Here is a 24,723-nt window from a genome sequence, read left to right on the forward strand (position 1 = left end):
ACAACATCGTAGCAGAGAAAGCGACAGTCAAACATTTATCCTTGAGGGGACGGTGTTGTTTCACGTTGTTATCCGTCAGCCTGTCAGCGGAGCTAACGACATCTGCAGGTGAGAGGCTCTAACAAAAACACAGGGATTCACACACGCAGGCATTAGCCAGGCCAACGAGCACCTCAGGGAGACCACGCATGCCTGGGCAGCTTGGGTTAGCCCGCGTGCCTGTTTGGGCGTGCGTGTGAACACTAACGTCCAGCCGAAACGCACGCGCGCGCGACCGGGAACGCACACTCCAATCAAGTCGTTCGTTGATGTCGCAGCAGTCCTGAGCGACGCTTGCATCCGCCTGACTGACTTACACGCAGCATGTCACGTCCTGGCGTGGCCTGGCGCCACGGACACGACACGTCGTATGTGCCGATGCCAGAGGCCCTTTTCATGGCCCCCAGGGGACTCTTCACTGCACTCCACGCAGTCCTTAAATATATTTGCTCGCTATTTATTTCCTTGCGCATTTATTTTGCATTTGCTTTCATAGCTTTTAACGTGCCGACCTCTTAAGAGCGATCTCTGGGGGAAAACTTGGGAAGGGGGTTGGGAAAAGAGAGCTTTGTGGGCGTTTGATTGTACAGAAGATCAGGCATCACCTCAGAACATGTTGTTTCTAGAGCTCCTCTGTGCGATCATTTTTACTTATTTTTACCAAGAAAGTCAATAAAAAATGCAAATGTTGTTGTTCATCAGCTCGATCACACCCTCAAATAATTTGGGAGAAATCTAACCTTTGAAAGAGGTAAATCATTTTTGAAATGTTTGAATATTTGTTCTGACAGCAATGATTATATACCAAATCTAAGAGAAGAATGTTACTGTTAATAAATACTGTGTATTATTCATCTTAGGTGGCATCAATGATGTCCTATCCCACTGGGGTGCAAACATGAAGTTACACAGGGCCAAACTCCCCGAGTCACCAGGAAGGTCGGAGAACAAACACACGAAATGACATAGTCATGATGAAGGTTGGAGAACACACAGAGGAAAGGAGATAGAAGGTTTCATGTCAAGCTTCTGGAAGTCTGTAACTCTGTAACATACTTTTCTCTAAGACCTGTTACCAACTTCTGTAACACCTGTAACTATAACTTCAACTCTGTCACCGAGCTGTAACTTCTGCAACTAACTCAGCATCTGGAGTTTGAACCACATGGTTTATAAGTGCTGGGTGGTTTGAATCCTGAATGCTGTTCTGCTTATAGCCGTAGCATGACACCATATATAACATTTATGACATCATTTTCATTTCTCTAACTGCGTATGTAAATGGTTTATAACAGCAATAACTGTAACATAGTAATTATGTAACTGTGAATCACCATGAATTTCTCATGTATTATACGTAAGCAATAAGGCATCTAAGGGGTTTGTGATATACTGGCTATAACCCACACCACCTTGTGCCGAATATATACTGTAACACATCAGAAAAACCGGCTGGTCCAAAATCTGAATTCTGATTGTTCTAAAGCAATGGTATATCATTTTGCATACCATGAGCATGACAACAAAAAGGATTTTGAACTGTTTTGATTCCACTGGGAACCAGTATCGTAGGCACAAGGCACCCCCTGGGGTTCTGTGGTAGATGGCCAGGGTGCCGCGGCTGAGGGATTTATCCAGATACTCCACGTTGCATCATACAGTACATAAGAACAGCACTTACCGCTGGTATACTGGTCATAGGACACATCGCTTGAATCTACATTGATTTTGGTGGCTCCTGTGCCGTTTGCAAACCATGGCACTTCCTTCAACATTATCCTCCTACGCGGAGCCTGCAGACCGTGAGCTGTGATGTCTAATCAACTATGTCTAAACTGCAGTTTGTCAAGGCGGAAGATTAGAAGTGTAATTTCATCTTCCTTGGTCTAGCAAATCAACCACCATATGTTCACGCACACACACACCTCTCTTTTGTCCATAAAGGCCCTGTATTGCTTTCCTATTGTACGACTTTGACTCGGGCTCTGGTCAAAAGTAGAACGTTCATTAGGAAACACAGGGAGCCATTTGAGATGGATCCCGTTTCATTGGTCCAATCTGGTGTGTTGGGAGCACAATGAGCAAGAATCAAATGAGTGCGATTGAAATCTAAATAATGAATCACTTCACACAATGAATTAGTCACCAGAACTGTGCAGCATGGTGGAAATTACAAGCATATGACAATATTAAAATTTGATATAGTAAGATTTAATGTTCAAATGTATTGCAAATTAAAAACACAATGTTCCATATTTCCTCTCACGTACTAAAATAGCACAGGGGACTCAGAGAGAAAATCCAGTGAAGGATGGATATTTCTAATTAGATTACACATTTCAAATTGATTAATCTAGCTTTTATTGTTCTGTTTAAAACAAACATCCTTTCTTATGTCCTTGCAATACACAAATGTGTTTACGAAACTGTCATTTGTAACACACTATCAGCTCCTGTAATAGAATGTGCACTCTCATCATAGAATAATGCATAAACCATGAGGTATAGCCTGGCATATTTGCATCTCTGAAACAGCGTTCTGTCTTTTTGCGATTACAGAACACCGTCTCCATCCTTTTCTTCAGAAGAGCTGCTCGTCATTGGTCAGAGAGTCTTTTATAGCACGATCGACACAACGTCCTTTGGTTCAAGCTAATGCTGCAGACTTAGAGTGAGACCAGGAAAAGGAGAAATGGCATCAGTAGTGAGTTCTTCAATCAGATCTTGGCATTCTTTTGTGCCTACTTTGCTTGCCAATTCAAACACAGCCTGCACTCCACAGATAGGCAGATTTTGGATATAATTTGCCCAACAACTGAACACCAAATCTGTTTTTAAGTCCAGGGAGGGGCCCATTTTGCACAGATTGCAGTTATTTGTTTAGGGGTTTGCTTGCTAGTATGTAAATAAAGAGGATTTATTTATTATCACTTTCACAGAATGCTCCTCCAATGAGCTAATTGAGCTTACACAGCCCGATGAATTGGCACAGAGGTTTCTTAAAATGCTTTGCATAGGAAAGGCTGTCTGTGGCTTAATATGAACTTGGAACTTTTGGATAAGAAATCGTGTATCCAGAAAGTGTGTCAGAGTAGCAATCAGTTATGCCTTAAAGAAATAATAAGAAAAAGAAAATTGAGATTGAGAAAATGACCCTAGATAAGCACCATTACTGCGATGCGCTTTCTAATTACAGGCACCAAAATGTTTTTTTGCTAATTAGTGCTAATTAACTGAAACTAAAGACACTTTCACGTGTCATAAGTTAAAAGAAAACCACCAGTATATTCCAATGCAATAATGCACAAGAGTATCTGTTTAATCCATTTCTTTCACTTGCCTATAGGTGTTCTATCACATTAAAGATAATGATGCCTAAATCCCTGAAGCAAAGACATAGCTTACAGTAGAACTGCGTTCTGCCTTTTCAATAATATGACAGACACACAATCTTTTCTCTCTCTCCCTCACTCTCAATAATGATAATGAATGACGGTAAAATTGTAAAAGGACTGTCTGCAGTTATCATATGAGCTTTCTCATCAAGCTTCAACAAGAGCAGAGCTGGCAGCCGGCAAGGGGATGAAAAAAGAGAAGCTTTATTGTAATGTTCTAAATGAGGTCATCCTGCACAATGTCTTCTTGCTTTTTTTTTATTTTTTAAAACTTTCCCTGTTGAGGGACGCTCGTTTGACTGCTGATAAAATCCCGCATAGAAAACCAACTGACGTTGAAGATGAATGTCGGTTCACTGTCCTCTCGTTTGCCTATCAGCCTGCCGCAGTTCGATGTGAGGACGAACCTGGAAAACATGTCAGCTGGCCTATCTATCCTCCCCACTTCTCTCCCCCTCCCCCACTCCCTGGCAGAATGAGAGTTGAAAGGTCAGTAAAAAGGGATAAAAAGACAGTGATTGGCAGTATTGTTGAGACTGCTAATTTCCTAGGAGAGTGAGGAGCCTTTGGTGCGCTTCTTCTAGTCTGATGGATTCAGCTGGACTGACTGAGATTACAGGTGTGTGTACGAGTTAAGTCTGAAGCATTCAGTGGGACTGACTGAGATTACAGGTGTGTGTACAAGTTAAATCTGAAGTTTTCAGCTGGACTGACTGAGATTACAGGTGTGTGTATAAGTTAAATCTGAAGTATTCAGTTGGACTGATTGAGATTACAGGTGTGTGTACGAGTTAAGTCTGAAGTATTCAGTTGGACTGACTGAGATTACAGGTGTGTGTACAAGTTAAATCTGAAGTTTTCAGCTGGACTGACTGAGATTACAGGTGTGTGTATAAATTAAATCTGAAGTATTCAGTTGGACTGATTGAGATTACAGGTGTGTGTACGAGTTAAGTCTGAAGTATTCAGTTGGACTGACTGAGATTACAGGTGTGTGTACAAGTTAAATCTGAAGTATTCAGTTGGAGTGATTACGATTACAGGTGTGTGTACGAGTAAAGTCTGAAGTATTCAGCTGGACTGACTGAGATTACAGGTGTGTGTACGAGTTAAGCTTACTTGAGAACCCCCCCAAATGAACTAAAATTTGTTTTCAGCCTTTTGAACGTCATCTCAACCGATCAACTACCACCACTATTATTCTGACCATTGTAGCGATCAACTGTCCCATTAACAATCACCCATATTAGCAACCATATTTCAAAGTTCACATTTCCCCGAATTTTATTTAAACTGACATAGAAACTCTTCAGGTCACCAGGGGGTAAATCACAAGTTAAACGGTGGAGGGTGAATGAGTAAGGGGAGCCAAAGCCTCAGAGAGATTAGCCTGGTCTGAGGATGAAAGGCCAGAGACGCATGTAGGTCAGGTTGATGAAACGTGGACGTGGTCGTAGGGATGCTGTAGTCGTGAAAATCCCATTTGAGCAGCCTGGGGGAGACGGAGACAGGGGTGGGGGGTGGGTGGGGGGGGTTACTCAGTGACTCTGCTTCGTGTTCAGGCCTTTCAGAGGTTTCTCAGGAAACAAAGTAGATGTGGATTCCAGCCGCACAGCCCAGGCAAACACGAGCGAAGATGAAAGAGCTGAAGACTTCGCTCTCCCACTTTATTGGATTACACATCCACGCTGGGGAAAAGTGTCTGGCATTTCAAAGAGGGGGGGGGGGGGGGTAAGGTATGAATACGAGAGAGAGAGAGAGAGAGAGAGAGAGAATCCACTAGCTTAAACTCCAGTTTGTTGAGGAAGCTGTTCAAGGACATTTGGACATCCGTTTTTTACAACGACGACTTGTGTTGGGCTTGGCTCTGAAGCAGTGCCGTATGTGGCGATGGGGGGGGGTGACATTTGGACAATTAATGTCCAAACAAAACGTTTAAAACATCACAATACTAGTTGGCGCTGAAGGTCCTGACAAAGCAATGATCTCCCTACATGTACAATTCAAACTAGTATGCACAGTACTCATTACTGAACCAAATCAACAAAAATGAAAGAAAAACCACCATAACCAATTAAAAACCCACCACCTGAGATTTCCAGGCAAACAATCCAATTCACGAGTCACTCCGATCAGTCGTAAGCCGGCAGGCCGAACATCTCCGGTTTAAAATCCTCCACGGTCCTCAGGACCAGCGTGGCGTCCTCGGTGAGGCCTCGGTCCAGGTTGTCGTCCGGGATCATGACCACCTGCATGCCAGCCGCCCGGCCAGCCTTCGCGCCCAGGGGAGCGTCCTCAAACACCAGACACTGGGGGGAAAAGGAGACAGGGCAAGCAGGTGCCGAGCGTCAGACGGCGCTCAGCCACGGAAGGAGACAACAGGAGAACGGAGGAGGTGAACACTGGTCGGTGTAACGCAAATGTAGACTTCATTACAACCCAGGCTTCACGCCGTCACCCAGAAGGTTGACGGCGGTCGTGCCCTTCTACACCGACTGAGGCCCACGGTTGTGTACAGATGAATTTCCTACGCAGGTTGTGAGATCAGGGTTCACCCTATCAATTGCACCAAAGTGCCTGGAGGGGAGGAAAGAGCAGAGGAAGGCAGCCATACTGTAGACCATACACCGCCGCTATATGAATAGAAGCGGCGTACAAAAGGAAAGCCAATATGAAAGCAGCGCTGAGTAGAACAGACGGACTGACCAAACCTTTCCTTTTGTTCATTAGTAACTTCCGACATCCTGCATTTGGTCGGTCTCAATAGCTACGCTTCCTGGCTTTTCAAATAAAACACCCCCTCTGATGACGTCTTCAACCACTCTACCTTATTCAGGGTTGATTCAGCCTCTTTAATTTGAACAAAATACTTCCCAGAATCCCACTGAGTATACTGCAATGTTCTTTTCAATGTGCTTTCCTTCCAATTGACCGTTGACATTCTTTACACACCATTGCAGCCAGACAATGAGAGACCTTGCAGATTGGCATAGCAGCTTCCGAACGTGCCTCGGACCATAGCAACCTGTTATGTCGCTTCTTTCATTCTTAAATTAAACTAAACGAAAGACAAGTTCTCTCTGGTTGAACAATACAAATCTACTCAAGGACTCTACAAGATTTGACTAATTGACTCTTGTAATGTCACTAAGACTGGAAGTAGCCTAGGAGAGGTACAAAAAGGACAAATTGAGCGGTGTGGCAGTGGATGGGGCCCTAGCTGGCTAATGCCCCTTGATTAGAAGCAATTAAGACTCTTAATTAGGGAATGAGCTAGGAAAACGACCCTTTAATCTGTGTTCAATGACCGCATTGTAATGGAAGAGGGAAACAAGCCTTGTATTCAACCACAGCTCCATGTTGGCTCCTATCTTTCAGGATGAAGTCACATAGCCTGAGTGCCAGGCTGTTTGTGCTATCATGCCAACTGCTTGTCATTCATTGTCATGCCAAACACTTTTGGCAAGATCACAGACAGACTGGCACCAAGCCGAGGCACAGAGGCACAGCGGCAAAGAGAGATGCAGATGGTGATTTGTGAAGGGCCAAAGGACATCCCCCCCAGAACTCTTGTTAGGACAACGGAAGACTTACGAAACGTCCTACTTTGTTGAACTGAACGCGTTTGCGTGATGGCCGTGCTCTTCCAGACGGGCCGGCTGCACCTGGGGCAGGAAACAGCGGTCAGAACGGCGAGCCCTTCGACGGCCGACCCGCCGTGAACGGCCAGTGCTGAGGCACACGCCCGGACACATGCAAAATCCATCAGCACCAAGCGAATCTGTATTCACAGTGTGCCCCAGGCCGTCACCACAACAGCACAGGAGAGGGAAGACCCTGAGTGTGTGTGTATGAGAGAGAGAGAGAGAGAGTGTGGGTGTGGGTGTGTGTATGTGAGCGAGAGTGTGTGTGGGTGTGTGTAAATGCGTCCCAAATGTTGCCCTATTCCCTGCATGTGACTCGGCTAATGGGGCGCGCACTACGTGGGGAATAGGGAGGAGACCGCAGCAGCCAGCGCCAGGACGACGGCGAACGGCGGGCCGGCAGACGCGGCAGCACGCCTCACACACTCCCTTTGACAGCCGCATGCTGAGGGGGGGAGACGACACGGCGGGGAGCAGAACCAGGGGTCCTCCGGCGGTCAGACCCAGCGGCTGTCAAAGGGACCCAGGGAACGGGACCAAGCCGGGGAGCGAGACTGTCGCAGGCGTAATGCTAGGGGGCGGAATCGTATAGGCAGGCGTGCTGTGGTTGAATCACCAGGGCCGTGCGTCCACCACAGATAGTGACTTTATCTTATCGAGTCCTGTTTTCTGATGCACTACCGTTCAAAGGTTTGGGGTCACTTAGGAATGTCCTTTAAAATAACATTAAAATATGTCCATTAAAATAACATTAAGTTGATCAGGGTAGACATGTGAATGTTAAAGTTTATTGTAGATGCCTCACAGGTCCCCAACTGGCAGTTTCATTAAATAGTACCCGCAAAAGACCAGTCTCAACTTCAACAGTGAAGAGCCTACTCCAAGATGCTGGCGTTCTACGCAGTTGCAAAGACAATCTCAGACTGGCCAATAAAAAGACAATATTAAGATGGGCAAAAGAACACAGACACTGGACAGAGGAAGATAGGACATTTTGTATGGATAGATAAATCAAAGTGAGGCGTTCGGACCGTAAAGAACATTTGTGAGACGCAGACCAAATGAACAAATGCTGGAGGAGGGCTTGTCGCCATCTGTGGATGCCATGGTGGAGGCAATGTGATGGTCTGGGGGTGCTTTGGTGGAGGCAAAGTGGGAGATTTGTACTGTGTAAAAAGGATCTTGAAGAAGGAAGGCTATCACTCCAATTTGCAACACCATGCCATACCCTGTGGACAGCGCTTGATTGGAAACAATTTCCTCCTACAACAGGACAGTGACCCAAAGCACAGCTCCAAACTATGCAAGAACCATTTTTGGGCAGAAGCATTCAGCTGGTTCTGTCTATAATGGAGTGGCCAGCACAGTCACCGGATCTCAACTCTATTCTAAGTGCCCATAAAGCCAATTAATCTTTTGGGAGGTGCTTCAGGAAGAATTACAAATGTCTGCAAGGCTGCAATTGCTGCAAATGGAGGACTCTTTGATGAAAGCAAAGTTTAAAGGACAATTATTATTCAAATAAAAAATAATTATTTCTAACCTTGTCAATGACTATATTTCCTATTAATTCTGCTATATTTCCCATTCAAACTCATTTCATGTATGATTTCATGGAAAAAGAGGACATTTCTAAGCAACCCCAAACTTTGGAATGGTAGTGTATATATGGCTGAATCACACAGCGTCTGAGTCCTGTTTTCTGATATATATGGCAGAATCACACAGCGACTGAGTCCTGTTTTCTGATATATATGGCAGAATCACACAGCGACTGAGTCCTGTTTTCTGATATATATGGCAGAATCACACAGCGACTGAGTCCTGTTTTCTGATATATATGGCAGAATCACACAGCGACTGAGTCCTGTTTTCTGGGCATTATGTTACAGATGAGTGGACGCGTGGCTTTGCCACTAAAGACAGTAGGTGACTAGAACAAGGTCTGGATCGTTCGAACGAACTTGATCTGACAGCAGGGCCAGTCCTTGAGGAAAACTAATTAGACGAGCCATTCTTCTCACATGGTGAAGCAGAGAACGTAGGTCCTAGTCGCCATAGTAACTCAACCTACACATTGACCCCTTACGGAGGTCTACCAATTTTAGGCTACACACGAACCAACGCGCAAGGAAGATGACATCGGAGCGTTGGATGATGGCACCGACAGGGACGGTTGCCCTGGAGATACCTCCTACTCTGTTGTGTCAGTTCTGTTATTAGTGCAGATTGTCAGTTGATTTGATCAACGTCAGAAAATATGGAACGTATAAATAAATGTAATATTAATGTGTTGTTGAGGAAGGGCACTTCCCAGTGCACGTGACAAATTGACTTGGCTTCAAATGAGGAAACGCAGCCTTCTACTGACCTTGCACATGGACCAGAGACATAAGGAAATAAGCCTGGGTCTCCTGCCATACAACAGAACTCAAACTAGATTAAAGCTACATAGACCAGTGAAATAAGGAAATAAGCCTGGGTCTCCTGCCATACAACAGAACTCAACCTACATTAAAGTTACATTGACCAGTGAAATAAGGAAATAAGCCTGGGTCTCCTGCCATACAACAGCACTCAACCTACATTAAAGTTACATAGACCAGTGAAATAAGGAAATAAGCCTGGGTCTCCTGCCATACAACAGAACTCAACCTACATTAAAGTTCCATAGACCAGTGAAATGAGGAAATAAGCCTGGGTCTCCTGCCACACAACAGCACTCAACCTACAGTAAAGCTACAAGGACCAGTGAAATGAGGACTGTGTAAGGTAGAAAGAGGAGTTCAACATTAGTTGACACAGGAAACTAGTATATTTACCTTGTCATGTCCTCTGTTAATGTGTCGTTTTGTGTAATCTTTTAGGCTCATGGAAGGAAGCACCGGGACAAATAACTAAAATGTTTAGGGCGGAAGTTGCTCGACAATGGAAAATCCAAAACATCATTTTACTTATTCCTCACTGTTAAACCTTAAAGAGACTGATGGCATATTACTTCACTTGTGGCCTCAACATCTGACAAGACGGAGCCAACAAGACATGTCAACCATGAGAGTGCCTGTCTGTGCCTGACAACCTTCGCAGGGCTTAAAACGGAGCTCGTCACTGTGGCACAGCCGCCCAACAGCCAATCGCAGGGCTTCCTCTGTGTTCTCTTCTTGTGTGTAATCACAAGCAGCTCATGTCTGCTTTTCGTGCGGTAAATCAAAGCGCGTTTGTGCATCCTGTCTCGTTGGTCTCTGGTGTAGACACGGGCTCCAGTTGACACGGTAAAGAGTCCGCGTGGTTAAGGCACAGAGTGTGACAGGAGGACAGAAATACGGTCACTACTTCCTGGTTGGGAATGGTGTATTAAAACAGACGTCGCGGTGCAGCAAAGATCCAAGTAATAATTAATCAAACGCTCGTTCTCAGACAGACTGATGCATTATCTAACTTGATAAACTGCTGTAGCGAGAAAATACAGGAATCACTAATACATCACATTGTTACTATGTGATTGAGGCCGTTTGCATGTGTACGCGCACTCGCGCGTGTATTCAGGCCAGCATAGAGCACACGTGCAAGGATATATTGAGTGGGTGAATAAAAGACAGTGATAAATTGCCTGCTGAATCTTCTAAACGATCTCTAAGCCCAGGGCAGCCTGACTGCATGATGTGGAACATTTTATCATCTGTGTTACGGCCAGGAAGTAATACAGAAAACGTGGGCACTTTGTTATACACAGGAAACAGGATACGCAGGGCCCTGATGTAAAACCTGGAGGTGATGGTGTCACGAATGGCTCCCTATTCCCTTTGTAGCGCAGTCTTTTAGTAAAGTTCCATGGTCAGTAGTTCACTAAAAAGGGCATACGCGCGCCATTTGGGAAGCAACCCACGGAGGCCCCAGTGTAAATGCTTCGCAGGGCAATCAGTCGGCCTCCCAGCGGCTGAGTTCACAAGGCAGATGAGTGGCTACTGTAGGTCAACCTGAGGAAAATCACCTGCAGAGCATGAGGAGGGCCGTCAGATGGCGGTCTTCTGTGGGCAGATGACAGACACAGGCACAATTGCTTTTATTCAGGCTGGGGGTGGTGATGAAGCGTTTTCTCATTTTAATGAGAAAAGGACTCGGTTTTGAATAGTCTTTTCTTTTTTTTTTTTCATCCTCTGTGCCCGGCAGAACACCCAGAAACAGTGGCCCACGTTTTAGAAGATTCTGGGTTCTCAACCACTGTGGACACGAGACAGGCTGCAATGAAGGACAGGCTGCAACATTCAGTTGGACACGTTGGGAATAGAGGTCAATGTAAAGAAACAGGCATAGTGATGATTGACTGAAGTCGATTCTCTCCTGCACCGTCTTTCACAACTACTTCCCAACTAAGAAAATCATAAAGAAACCATAATATTTTAGTGAACCAGTCCTTCAGGAAATGGCCTTTAGCCTGCCTACCGGCTGTGACTGTGGCAAACCCTGGGGACTCATAAAAATGACCATTGACCCAAGTGTCTGTCTGTAAATCTTATCTCATATCTTCATGCCTGTGTTGGCATTTCCTTTCAACAGAATAAAATGAGTGATCAATACTTTCAAAGCCGACTATAAACTCCATGACACATTTCTCCCTGTCCTTGATTTGGGGCCTACTGACAACAGGCTGAGTGAAACAACAATGTGTTGATGAAGGATTTTAACAAACAAAATACACAGTGTGGGCCCCTAAAATGCAGCACTGTATAAAACCCAGCAGTCTGCCGCTGAGCATAGGGAAAAGGGCATTAAACATACTCCAATATAAGTGGAACTGACAGGGTTTAAACTACTAACAGAAAGTCATAATATTTGTAAAAATAAAAAAAAATGTAAAAAAAAGACATTTAAAACATCAAAAAAATAAAACATTATTCCCGGGCAGATTTATATAACATTTAATGTTCCTGAAATACTTTAAGAGCTGACCTTATACACACTTAAAGGCCCACTGTGTCCATAATGTCTTTGCTGCGCATGCTTTACTTCAAAGCGAAAACATTTAATATTTCATAGAGCTGATATTAAAACGCAGCCTCACAGCAACGCTCCACCTAATCCGCAGCCCATAGGACTGCCAATTAAGGAACGTTGGGGGTACAGAACAGCACTGCTACTCTCCACTATTCAGACTGATAGGTCGACATCAAACCCTTTTAAGTCCTTGACCGCCTCGACCCACCGCCAACACAAGAAAGGCATCGCGGATCACACCGAGAGCCAAACTGAGCAGTCGGGGAAGGAACTGCACTACAACGTGGTAGAGGTCCTGGATAATTTACCGTGTATTATGCACTGGTTGGTGCGACGGCCCGGCGAAGTGCAGAGGGCCCCGTCGGGGTCCGGGCAACCGGAATGCCGGATAATACGCACGTGGAGCCGCGCCGACCGGCTGTCCCCGAATCAGCATTGCGTGGTTGTTGTCGTTCATTATTATCTAGGCTGGCTACAGATCCAAGCACTGGAGCCAAGAGGGAATACCGTCTCTGTACTGGCTCTTTGCAATCTCCGTGTGAGGGGGGGGTCTCTGTGGACGCGTTCCAAACCGCATCCTACCCCCTGCGCGGCGTGCTCCTTTTGGGCCCCCGTGGTCGGAAGTAGCACAGCCGGAGGGTGTAGCGCGCAGTTTAGGACGCGGCGTCTCTGTCTGTAAAGCGTCTCGGCGCCTGGCGTTTTTTAAAATAAGGCTGGTTGGGTTTCTTTCAACCGGGTCCACACAGGGCTTCTAGACTGAGTCGGAGTGCCAAGATCTGTTAGTAAGACAAGTCTCTTTCCCATTTAAATGCTCCGTTTCTTATGTCCCCCACCTACAACAGCGAAACACAAGTCTCTTCTTTAAATATAAGGTAATCCACGATATAATGGTCCCATTTAATTTTGGACTAGTACATTTTATGCCGTAATTGTATTGCATTTGAATATGGAGGCTATAAACCTTTCGTTGCCGTAATGTCGTGCCTGATTAATGATAGCTACATTACTTTTCAGCCTCTATTTCCATGAGTGAATCCCAAATGGCAACCCGGTCCACTACATAGTGTGCTCCTCCTGACCGGAGGTCTGGCCCATGTGAACAGGAGGACTTCCAGGTTTCATTAATCTTGGTTCGGAGGCTGAGCACACACACGTTTAGTCAAAACCTTTTCTTTCTCTCCCAGTCCTCCTCCCTTTCGCCCCTCTGCCTCCCCCCCTCGCTTTGTTACTCCCTGCCTTTCTCCCTCAGTCTCTCAGAATGTCTACATCTCCCTCCCTCTCCCAGCTCCCTCCCTCCCTACCTCCATCCCTCCTCCTTTTCCTCCTGACACACAGAGCCTCCCCCTCCCTCCTCCCTACAGATATCAATCCCTCTCTCCACATCATAGTATTCTGAGAGCTGAGGAGAAAGCTAAAAATGGGCACATTCCCCACTTGGGAGAGGGTTTCAACAGTCTGTTGTATTACCTGCAGGGCTGGACAGCGTTGCCCTCAAATCGCCTCACATCGCTGCACGGCTGCATTGTACTGTCGGGGTCGGGGAAACCTCCGTTCTAATAACCATGCTATAAACAGCCACAAGGCTGGTTTTCAGAGTTCTGGAAGGACTCAAAAATAACACGCAACACTAGAATATGACTTTTATCAGCGACGCCAATTTTCACTGCCGTTTCCGTTACATGCCTCACAACCAATTCATTACGATAAGAAACATATTGTGAATGTATAACTACTTGGGCTAATCTGGGGGTGGGAGAGAGACCTGCGAACACAATGTTAATTACAAGCTCCCCGATTCTTTTTATCGCATCCCCTTCGTCTTTCCTTCTCCTGTCTCCTCCTTGCAATTCTAAATAGCCCAGTCTGTCCCTCCATCCATATCTCCCTCTCCCCGGCGCTTAGGTACAACTGTCACGGAGACAGGAGGGGAGCCAGCCAGTGACGCATCATCATTCGTTATTCCACTGAACACACAGTTGATTTCCCTCTCAGCCGCAGTTCCATATCTCATCAAGAAAAATGCATGTCGGGGAGTGCGCGGGACGCCTCTAAGATGGAAAATAAGACAAATAAAAAGTTACAAAAAAAAATTTGAATAATAAAATCGTGCCGACCAGTAACAACCACTGCTACAGCTCCCGACCCAATTGCGGAAGGATCTAAATCCCAGCAAATGTTAGGTAAAGGCTACATTTACCTCAGGGACAGAAACTACAAATCCAAAGCTATTAAACTGCCCTTTCAGCTCACTTTCATAGTTCTCTATTTCAGAACTCTGCGCAGCCTAACACTGAATATTCATGTATTCCACTAACCCTGTTGATTGTAGGCAGAGTTCAGCAACGGAAGGAAGGTGATTACACATGTTGTCAGTGTCTGCATTCAAAGTGACACCCCACTCCCTATATAGAGCGCCTCTTCCAACAAAATCCCTATGGGTACTGGATGAGTGTAGCGCCCTCTAAAGGGATGAGGGCAACATTTGGGACGTTCAGAGTGATTTCCCAGTGCTGTGGCAGTGTTTGGGGAATTTCCACGGTTTGTGTTGACAACAGACACGTTGCTTACAGACACCCCCTAATTAGCCAAAACGTTGGCATGAAGAAATTTGAATAAACGAGAATGTATGAAGTTGGTTACAGGTGTAATTGTTTCCTGTGTGTTCTGCATGCGTGCAATTCCGCAGCAAGAACGGATATTAAGGTTTGCCTCGAGGCAAGTGAGCAGAGCGGTTGCACAATCTGAGGGTCCCTTATTCTGCAGCTGCGGCAGGTCTTTTCAGTTCATGTTTACCTCTGACAGTTGTCCGCATTAACGGCATGACGCTGTGCAGACAGAGTCCACTAGGAATGCTTCTTACTGATACAACAGAAACACAAAGACTATCAGGACCAAGTTATCCGTTATGTTTAGGTGAAAACAGGCAATAATGTATTGTCTTTATATTAAGAACCTTGGAAACACACACACCCACACCTCTGGAAATGATTAAGAGACCACTCCTAATATTTCTTAAATCAGCATCCCTACATGTATGGCAGCCATTCCGTTCCAGTGTCTGCTAAATTCCAATACAGGCACAACTCATTTTACTTAATGAGGTGCTGAATAGGTTATTACCTGAACTAAATCGAATTTAACAAGGAAAAGTATATCCTCTTGCAATAGCAACAGCTGGATGGTAAAAACAGTGCAAGTAGTACCTCAAAAGATAATGTGAATAATAAAATAACTATTAAGCATGACAAAAGACTTGAAAAGAAAAGCTTTGAGTGAGGAAAAGAAGGGATCAATTCTGGCTTTACTGGCAGAGGGATACAGTGAGCGTCAGGTTGCTTCCATCCTGAAAATTTCAAAGACGGCGGTTCATAAGAACAAGGTCAAGCAACAGACAATGGGAACAACAAAGCTACAGACTGGCAGAAGGCGAAAACGACCGAGATGACTGTCAACTCATTCAAATGTCACTCAACAACCGTAGGATGACATCAAGTGACCTACAAAAAGAATGGCAAACAGCAGCTGGGATGAAGTGCACGGCGAGGACGGTTCAAAACAGGCTCCTAGGGACAGAGCTGTAGTCGTGCAAAGCTAGAAAAAAGCCTTTCATCAATGAGAAGCAAAGAAGAGCCAGGCTGAAGTTTGCAAAAGACCATAAGGATTGAACCATAGAGGAATGGAGTAAGGTCATCTTCTCTGACGAGTCCAATTTTCAGCTTTGCCCAACACCTGGTCGTCTAATGGTTAGACGGAGACCTGGAGAGGCCTACAAGCCACAGTGTCTCGCACCCACTGTGAAATTTGGTGGAGGATCAGTGAAGATCTGGGGATGCTTCAGCAAGGCTGGAATCAGGGAGATTTGTCTTTGTGAAAGCCAAGTACAAGGTTATCCTGGAAGAACACCTGCTTCCTTCTGCTCTGACAATCTTCCCCAACTCTGAGAATAGTTTTTTCCAGCAGGGGAAATGCACCATGCCACGCAGTTAACTCAATCAAGGTGTGGATGGAGAACCACCAGATCAAGACCCTGTCATGGCCAGCCAAATCTCCAGACCTGAACCCCATTGAAAACCTCTGGAATTTGATCAAGAGGAAGATGGATGGTCACAAGCCATCAAACAAAGCAGAGCTACTTAGATTTTTGTGCCAGAAGTGGCATGAAGTCACCCAGCAGCAATGTGACAGACTGGTGGAGAGCATACCAAGACGCATGAACGCTGTGATTAAAAATCAGGGTTATTCCACCAAATATTGATTTCTGACCTCTTCCTAAATTCATTTTTTTATTTTGTTGTTGAAAAATGAATATGAATTAGTTTTCTTTGCATTATTTGAGGTCTGAAAACAATGCATATTATTTTGGTTATTTTGACCAGTTGTTGTTTTCTACAAATAAATACTCCAAATGACAATATTTCTATTTGGAATTTGTGTGCAATGTTCTCAGTAGTTTATAGATATTTTTTTTCCATATACATACATACATACATACATATATACACAAACAAACAAACAAACACAAACAGCTAAAAATGTATTATGCTGCACCTTTTTCTTTCCTTTCCAAAAAAGTTTAAAAAGAAAGTGGAGTGAGGAACAGAAGCGTTCAATTTCCTGAATATTAACCCTTCTGTTCATAACTCAAAACCTTCCTTTTCAACTTTTTTGGAAAGGAAAGAAAAAAGTGCAGCGTTCTCTTAATTTTTCCCGGAGCTGTGTATATAAAAAAAAACAGTATACAGTATCTCAAAAAAGTGAGTACACCCCTGACATTTATGCAAATATTTGATTATATCTTTTCATGTGACAACACAAAGAAATGACACTTCGCTACAATGGAAAGTAGTGAGTGTACAGCTGGTATAAAAAGTGTATATTTGCTGTCCCCTCAAAATAACTCCACACACAGCCATTAATGTCTAAACCACTGGAAACAAAAGTGAGTACACCCCTAAGTGAAAATGTCCAAATTGGGCCCAAAGTGTCAATATTTTGTGTGGCCACCATTGTTTTCCAGCACTGCCTTAACCCTCTGGGCATGGAGTTCACCAGAGCTTCACAGGTTGCCACTGGAGTCATCTTCCACACCTCCATGATGACATCACGGAGCTGCTGGATGTTAGAGACCTGGCGCTCCTCCACCTTCCATTTGAGGATGCCCCACAGATGCTCAATAGGGTTTAGGTCTGGAGACATGCTTGACCAGTCCATCACCTTTACCCTCAGCTTCTTTAGCAAGGCAGTGGTTGTCTTGGAGGTGTGTTTGGGGTCGTTTTCATGTTGGAATACTGCCCTGCGGCCCAGTCTCCGAAGGGAGGGGATCATGCTCTGCTCCAGTATGTCACAGTACACGTTGCGGGCTTTCTTTTGCATCGTCTTTAGAAGAGGCTTCCTCCTGGGACGACAGCCATGCAGACCAATTCGATGCAGTGTGTGGCGTATGGTCTGAGCAATGAAAGGCTGACCACCCACCCCTTCAACCGCTGCAGCAATGCTGGCAGCACTCATATGTCTATTTCCCAAAGACAACCTCTGGATATGACGCTGAGCATGTGCACTCAACTTCTTTGGTTGACCATGGCGAGGCCTGTTCTGAGTGAAACCTGTCCTGTTAAATCGCTGTATGGTCTTGGCCACCGTACTGCAGCTCAGTTTCAGGGTCTTGGCAATCTTCTTATAGCCTTGGCCATCTCTATGTAGAGCAACAATCATTTTTTTCAGATCCACAGAGAGTTCTTTGCCATGAGGTGCCATGTTGAACTTCCAGTGACCAGTATGAGGGAGTGTGAGAGCGATAACACCAAATTTAACACACCTGCTCTCCATTCACACCTGAGACCTTGTAACACTAACGAGTCACATGACTCCGGGGAGGGAAAATTACAAATTGGGCCCAATTTGGACATTTTCACTTAGGGGTATACTCACTTTTGTTGCCAGTGGTTTAGACATTAATGGCTGTGTGTGGAGTTATTTTGAGGGGACAGCAAATTTACACTGTTATACAAGCTGTACACTCACTGTACAATGTAGCAAAGTTTTATTTCTTCAGAGTTGTCACATGAAAAGATATAATCAAATATTAGCAAAAATGTGAGTGGTGTACTCACTTTTGTGAGATACTGTATGCACACACACACACACACACATATATATATTGCTGATCAAAGTACTGCCTATCCGAACATAAAAAAAGGCAAATAATCACCAACAAATGCAAGTAAATGGATTACTTTAAATTCTGTCAGGCTCCATAAAAGGCTTCCAATGTTTACATGTTATTGTCCAAAAATTGATTAAAAGGGCCATTCTATCATTAGACGTTTCAAAAACGTAAAACTGACCTCCAAATTTACGGCTTGAATTTTCTCCCGAGAGTGACCCTGCAAAGAATTCCAGAAGTCTAATAAAATATTGTTTTGGTTGTTTTTGTGAAGCCAGATAATTGATGCCATTTATGACAATCATGCAGGTTAAGCCAGAAATTTCTACTGACGACAAATAAAAACCAAAAAATGTCAGTCCTCGTCTGAAAAGCCGGTTATGTACTATTTATCGGTGATGTAACCATCTCACAAAAATTCAGAAAACGAGTAATGTCAAAACTCTCCAATTGAAAAGTTGGCTTCCTAAAAGATGTTTCAGCTCTCCAACAAAGTTGACTGTAGACAAAGGTTTATAAAGTTTGTGTGTTTTTTACATGCAACTGAGCATGAATAACGGTTTTGTATAGATGATCCTGCAGCAGAATGAATTTAGGATTACCCTAAAACTAAACTAACTACCCTTAAGACAGCCTGTTGACTGAACTAACAGCGAACAAATATCCTTCTCCTCTCCAACACCCCCTCCTTGTATCATAACTTAGAAAACACATTCAGTGTGAAATGTGAATTCTCTGATCCACACCCAGCATTACTAACTGTGTGTCAGTGTCTCGGCCTGTTTCTCTTACATGGTGGCTGGCAATTTCATGAGAACATCAATTCATCAATGCCACCATCCGTTCCCCAAACCAGCGTGCCAGGCTACCCCTTACCTCGGCTGGAACAGCAGGAGGTGCGAATTGGCCGGCGCACACCAGAAAGGAGTCAGGCTGAGGTTTGCTGTTCGTCACACGGGGGTCGTCTCCCAGCACAATGTGGCTGAACTGGTCGAAGAAGGCTTTGTGCCGACTGGTCTTCATCTCAAACGTCGGGCCAGCCGAGCTGGTCGCCACGGCGATGGGCACGTTGTGTTTTGAGAGATGGTGGACGAGTTTTTCCACACCTGGTCACACGCAGACACGGAAAAAAAACGAAAACGAAAGGTACGTTCAGACACAGGAGTGTACTCTCTTCTGGCCTCCCGTTTTTCGGATGACAAGGCTCACTTGCCTCAATCAATGAGAGACCAAATCGCAGCATATACACTGGTGCGTTATATCACAAACCCCAACAATAATAAGACTGCAATGACAGATTTATTTCGTGAAATGAAGCCCCCGCATTTGCAGGGCTGTGCAACTGCTTTAGAAAACATGTCTTTCAATGGAGTTGGGAAGATATATGGCACCATTAAATACAAGTCAGTGGACTGTGTCTTTACGGGTCACCTTATAAGAAACCTTGTCTCCAGGCTTTTGCAAACAACGCATGTGAATTTACACAGAAGTGCTCAATCACTTAATCAGTTTCTATAACACTCCCTCTGCCTTGTAGCCTAGAGTACTACCACTCTGATTGAGTCTGTCAGTCTGCCTGTCTGTCTGTCAACAAAGCTATTCTCAAAGAATGATTAATCATACCACTGGTGAGGATCAATTATTTGTTCACGTTGTTAGTAACAATAAATTACAATAGGAACCTATAATGTCCCACACCAAACACCGTTTTACCTGGCATCAATTGAGCTGATGGAAATATCCTCTCCTGTATTTTTCTAGTCTCACTGAGAAATTCCTCTGGTGTCATTGGTATTTCCAGGGTGTCTATTATAATGGTGCAAGCATCCAAAGCTTTCTTCCCCATCACTGAAGACTTCACGTCCCACGTGTATTTCTTATTAAACCGGTCACATACCTCCTGGAATGACTCGGTATACAGCCTCTCTGTGTCTGCAAAGTCAATAAGCAAAATGAGGAACATACAAACATACTATGTTAAACGTTCCCAATTTGTGTGTGTTATTATTGAAAATGATGACACCTAACTCATAACATGCTTTATCCAACGTCAGAAAACCTGATTCTAGCCAACAGGAACATTTCAAGTTGAAATAGGAAGTGTTAATAATGACCTAATAACAATCCATCCATGTCGAAAATAACATGGGTCACCGACTTAAAAATCGATTGAGTAGACATAGCGCTCTGTAATGAAGCGAAACACAGAATAATAGCGCGCACCAAGTACAATCATGAAACCAAAGCTAGCCAAGCAGCTATAACATTAACTAGCTGCTAGTAATAAGGTGGACAACCAGAAGACCTAGCGAAATAATTTCAAAGTTACATAGCAAATTAAATGTAAATGTTGTGATGATTTCGAGAAACTAAAAATAGCAACCTATATTAAACCATTACACGTATTGTTTTAATGTAGCACGCTTACCACTAGATTTACAAAGGAGACGCTCCTTTGTAAATTGCGAACATACTACAGTCGTCCAACATTTTGCAATGGCTGTGGGGCAATGTAGTTCCCGTCTCAGCTCTGGCTGCGATTACCGCCATCTACAGAAATGTGATTGGATAGTCTTTATTCCAAACTCATTCAGCACCAGCACATTTCATGAGTCTGTTCATTTGTATATGTAATAAAAAAATAATTATGCGCTTGAATATTGATTCAAACCATATAATACAAACTAAAAAGCAATGCCACCCCATCCATTGCAAATGGACCTGAAATAGCGGGTACATATGAATCCTAAAAAAATCATTCTCAACACTATTGTTCCTGCAATGAGGAAACAACATCTATTGTGAACTATTTTGCAACTTATCTGGAGGTAATCATTGTTTTTAGCAAACAACAGAAGTATGCAAATCAGGCAGCTAAATGAGCAGGACCGTTCATTTCTCCCACTGAAAGTGTATTTGGCAGCCATCTCAGCTTACGTGGGATGTGATGGCACAACTTCCGCAGCACATCCTGTGGCGGTACATTCTTCTGAGGGCTCAGAGACTGCCTCAGGACACATTGTGGGCATGATGCACACACGCAGAACTGGGTTTTGGTTATGAACACCCCGTGGAGGGCTTCATTTGGACCTCTGGAGCCTGTGGAACTTAGGATCCTCTTTATACAAAACTGCCCTTTGCTTAGGCTTCAGCTAAGCACATCAGTGATCTCCACGCGTTGTTTGTACAATCCTGTGCGAATTCGCCAACTACAGCCTTTCTGGAAAAAGTCAGTACTATTTCCTAAAGGCCCTTGGGCTTCAAGTTCTTTCCCTTTTCATCCCTTATTTTTCTATCGGAGGAGAAACAAACCCCCTTATCCTTTGCCCTGTGCATTAATTACACACACAGAGAGTGGACTTTGGGGTTCTGGTTACCCGTTTGCTTGGCAGCCTGTGTATGATAGTGGAGTGCACACTAAATCCATTATGGCTGTGGTTAAAGGGTTTACTGTGGCATATATCTGTGTTATTGGGCATCACCTCAGGTTTTGAGGTGTTATTGGCTGGTTGTCACGGTTCCCAGTCGAGCTATAGTGAGATGTCGGCTGGGAGAGAATACGGTGAATGGGTACCTTGTGTATTGCACATGGGAAAGATGGATTCTCTTGGATGGCCTGCCGTGGTTGCCCCATTCAGTGTCCGCTCTGTCAGGGAACAAGTATAACATTAGTAGCTATATTTTTCAATGTTCAGCTGAAATGTTCACTTGATAACAAAGGGGCATATTTGGGGTCGGTTGTTCGCATGTATAATGATTTGTTCATGTGTATTGCATTAGATATTAAACAAAAGTAGAATCTCCCACTCTCTAGAAATTTCAGTTTATGTTAACATTTATTTCTTAACAGTTTGTGTTAAAATGCAGGATTTCCTAGCAACAACAATGACTTACCAAACAGTTGACACTTTAAAAAAAGGTCAATTCAGGAAATGGTGGTCTTATAGTGGAAGTGTGCTTCAGCTGGAAGCCAGCAAAGCCAGTGGAGTATGAGGAGGAGCAGGGGGACATTGGAGAACTTGGGCAGGTTAAACATCAGGCTGCAGCATTCTGGGTAAATTGCAGGTATTTGATGCATAAACAGGGAGCAGCACCAGCAGTGAGATTGCAGTAGCCCAGATGTTTGATTAGTACTCGCACCGCGTCCTGCGTAAGGTTAGCAGTCTCGCCCCTCCACGTGAGTCACGGCAGAACATCGTCCTTTGTAAATGCCTTTCTTGGCATTTAAAATCGTGTGCTTAAAATCGTATAAAAAATAAAATTCCAATTCCATTCATTTAAAAACTGTACATAACATGAGGTCAGAGCTTTAGGTCAACCATTGTACTCGCAACTCAAGACCAGTGTTTGAGGCTTGGTTAGCTTGGTTACACAGGGGAAACGGCGAGCTATAGTTCAGTAATGATGGCTGCCACTGAAACATCCCAACAAAGCCTGCTGAGCGTAAACATTATCAAACGCATCATTAAAGCACACCATCAATACAGTATTGGCTACCTGGACAGCTAACCCAGGCCTCTTGAACTAGTCTTGCGTAGGCTACGAATTTCCACTGGAATAGATTGTTTATGTTTTGATCAGCATTCTCAAAGTGTAGTCTGTCTCTTATCTCACACCACACGGGTGGCTTCGTTGTTACAGATTAAATTAACAAAGCCTGTGGACCTGTATTATAGCCAGTGCCACATACAGAATAATTGGAACCTCAATGTTAACAGGATTCGCCTTGTTAGAGAAAGAGAAAGCGCTGCCAGGGGAATGACTGAGTTCTCTAGCTTGGGCCAGCCTAGGCCAGCTAATGAGGCTATGGATTCAGGTCTAATTGGGAGGAGCTGAGACGTAGGCTTGGTTTGAGGCCTGGACTGAGTCCCGAAATGGCACCCTTTTTCTCAGTGCATTAGGTTTGACCAGGGCCTAAAGAAGTGCGCACATTGAAGAATAGGGTCAGATTTGTGACACCCCCTCTGAGTCCTAGAGTAAGTTTGTTTCTGTCTCTCTCTCTCTTCTCTACCAATTGTGTTGGATACCTGTGTCTTTAAGAGAATTTATTCGAACCGAATGCTCAATTCCCTTTCTGCCTAATGGTTTACAACATAAGCAAAGAATAGAAATAGCCACGGCTTTGAAAAGTATTGCCTTTGATAGGAAGTCATGCCCCTTAATGTATATTTTCTTCTTTGATTCACATACCTACTACATGCCAAGAGAAGGTATAGTTATTATTTATTTACCTACTGGTGTTAACGGTATATTACAATCATACTGTTACCTATTTTATTCATTTTATTCTCCTAATAACCTTATGGAGTCTGTAAAACACCATCCCATTTAAAGGATTTCTCACAATTTTCTGGCGGAAAATATATGTTTTATATGGGTTCATTGTATTTCTCCAATTAACGTATACATTGCTGATGCCAAAATTACACCTTCATAAAAGGGGGAAACTCTGAAGCAATTAACATCTGCAGTATTTACATTGTGCTGATAAGCTTTTTCATTTTGAGTGACTGATTGGTATCAACCTTAGTCGCAATTCCCAGATCATTCTTTGGCCTCTGAGAGAAATTGGCAATCACCATTTTAAATGAGGAAAAGTAAAATGAAAGGCAAATTCAGCAGCTAAGATCAATAGAACTGGCCCCAGGGAAGGCTGAGCAGAGGACCAATTGCAAATACAAACAGCCATGTCCTTGATGAGTAAGCCTTCAGTAAGGGTTCAGCAGCAATGGCCAGGCATTCAACTGTAGTGGAGGGAGGAAATGCTTTCATTTGCCTGAATGCTCACAAGAGATGACACTTTAACAATATCCATACATTTTTGGACATAGTGTGCGATACGTGCCCATCGGTTTCTTGAAGGATATAACTTAAAAAAGGGGAGAAAACTGTCACAACCCATCAGCACAATAGCTTGTTTAACTCCTGTGTTAATAAACAAATATAAGTAAATCGGCACTATGTAACCCCGGCCTCATCCAATAGCCTCATCCCTCAACTGATTTCTTAATTTATTTTACTCTCGATGATGGTATCGAGGAAATGTGTTTTGAATTACCTCAATGGTCAAGTGAGGAAACAATCTTCAATGACGGATTTGTTGTATAGATTCGAATACCTTTCCTTACCACCGTTAGACAATGTTTACCACGCTCCCTGCTCAAACAGTTAGAAAAGCCTGGAAAGTCCAGATCGTCTAACGCCACCATGTAGCATTCTCCGCCTGTGTCTCTCCGTGGCCTAATTGACCAGGCCGAGATTCCAAGCATTTAAAACTGAAGTGTGCTCTAATTCACACACTTGATAATAATGGTGATCAAGACACTCGTTTGTGGCTCGTCGGTTTCTCGTGGTTTTTAATTACTGGGTTCACGGTGAGACAGCTAACGCTACTGTAAGTTGGGGCGGAGAAGATATTTTTAACATTTTATCACGTTAAGTAGCATGACGACACAGATGCTGGAGAAAAACTCACAGATCTCACAGA

At 44.0% G+C, this 24,723-nt stretch overlaps 1 protein-coding gene across 5 annotated transcripts; it reads right to left on the reverse strand.

The window, feature by feature from the left end:
* Window positions 1–4,700: 4,700 nt before the first annotated feature.
* Window positions 4,701–20,505, reverse strand: pudp (pseudouridine 5'-phosphatase). Of its 5 annotated transcripts, none has more exons than XM_010890991.3 (5): window positions 20,351–20,505; window positions 19,950–20,168; window positions 19,113–19,342; window positions 5,524–5,743; window positions 4,701–4,926 (listed from the first exon to the last, which is right to left on the reverse strand). In XM_010890991.3, the coding sequence occupies exons 1-4, from the start codon at window positions 20,415–20,417 to the stop codon at window positions 5,567–5,569; spliced, it is 693 nt and encodes a 230-aa protein (XP_010889293.2). In that variant the 5' UTR covers window positions 20,418–20,505; the 3' UTR covers window positions 4,701–4,926; window positions 5,524–5,566. The 5 variants fall into 5 exon arrangements, with proteins under 5 accessions (XP_010889293.2, XP_010889291.2, XP_010889292.2 ...); XM_010890989.4 differs by having other exon boundaries at window positions 4,701–5,136; XM_010890990.4 differs by having other exon boundaries at window positions 5,521–5,743.
* Between the last annotated feature and the right edge of the window lie 4,218 nt (window positions 20,506–24,723).

This window comes from Esox lucius, chromosome 22 (assembly GCF_011004845.1).
Source record: "Esox lucius isolate fEsoLuc1 chromosome 22, fEsoLuc1.pri, whole genome shotgun sequence".
Lineage (NCBI taxonomy): Eukaryota > Metazoa > Chordata > Actinopteri > Esociformes > Esocidae > Esox > Esox lucius.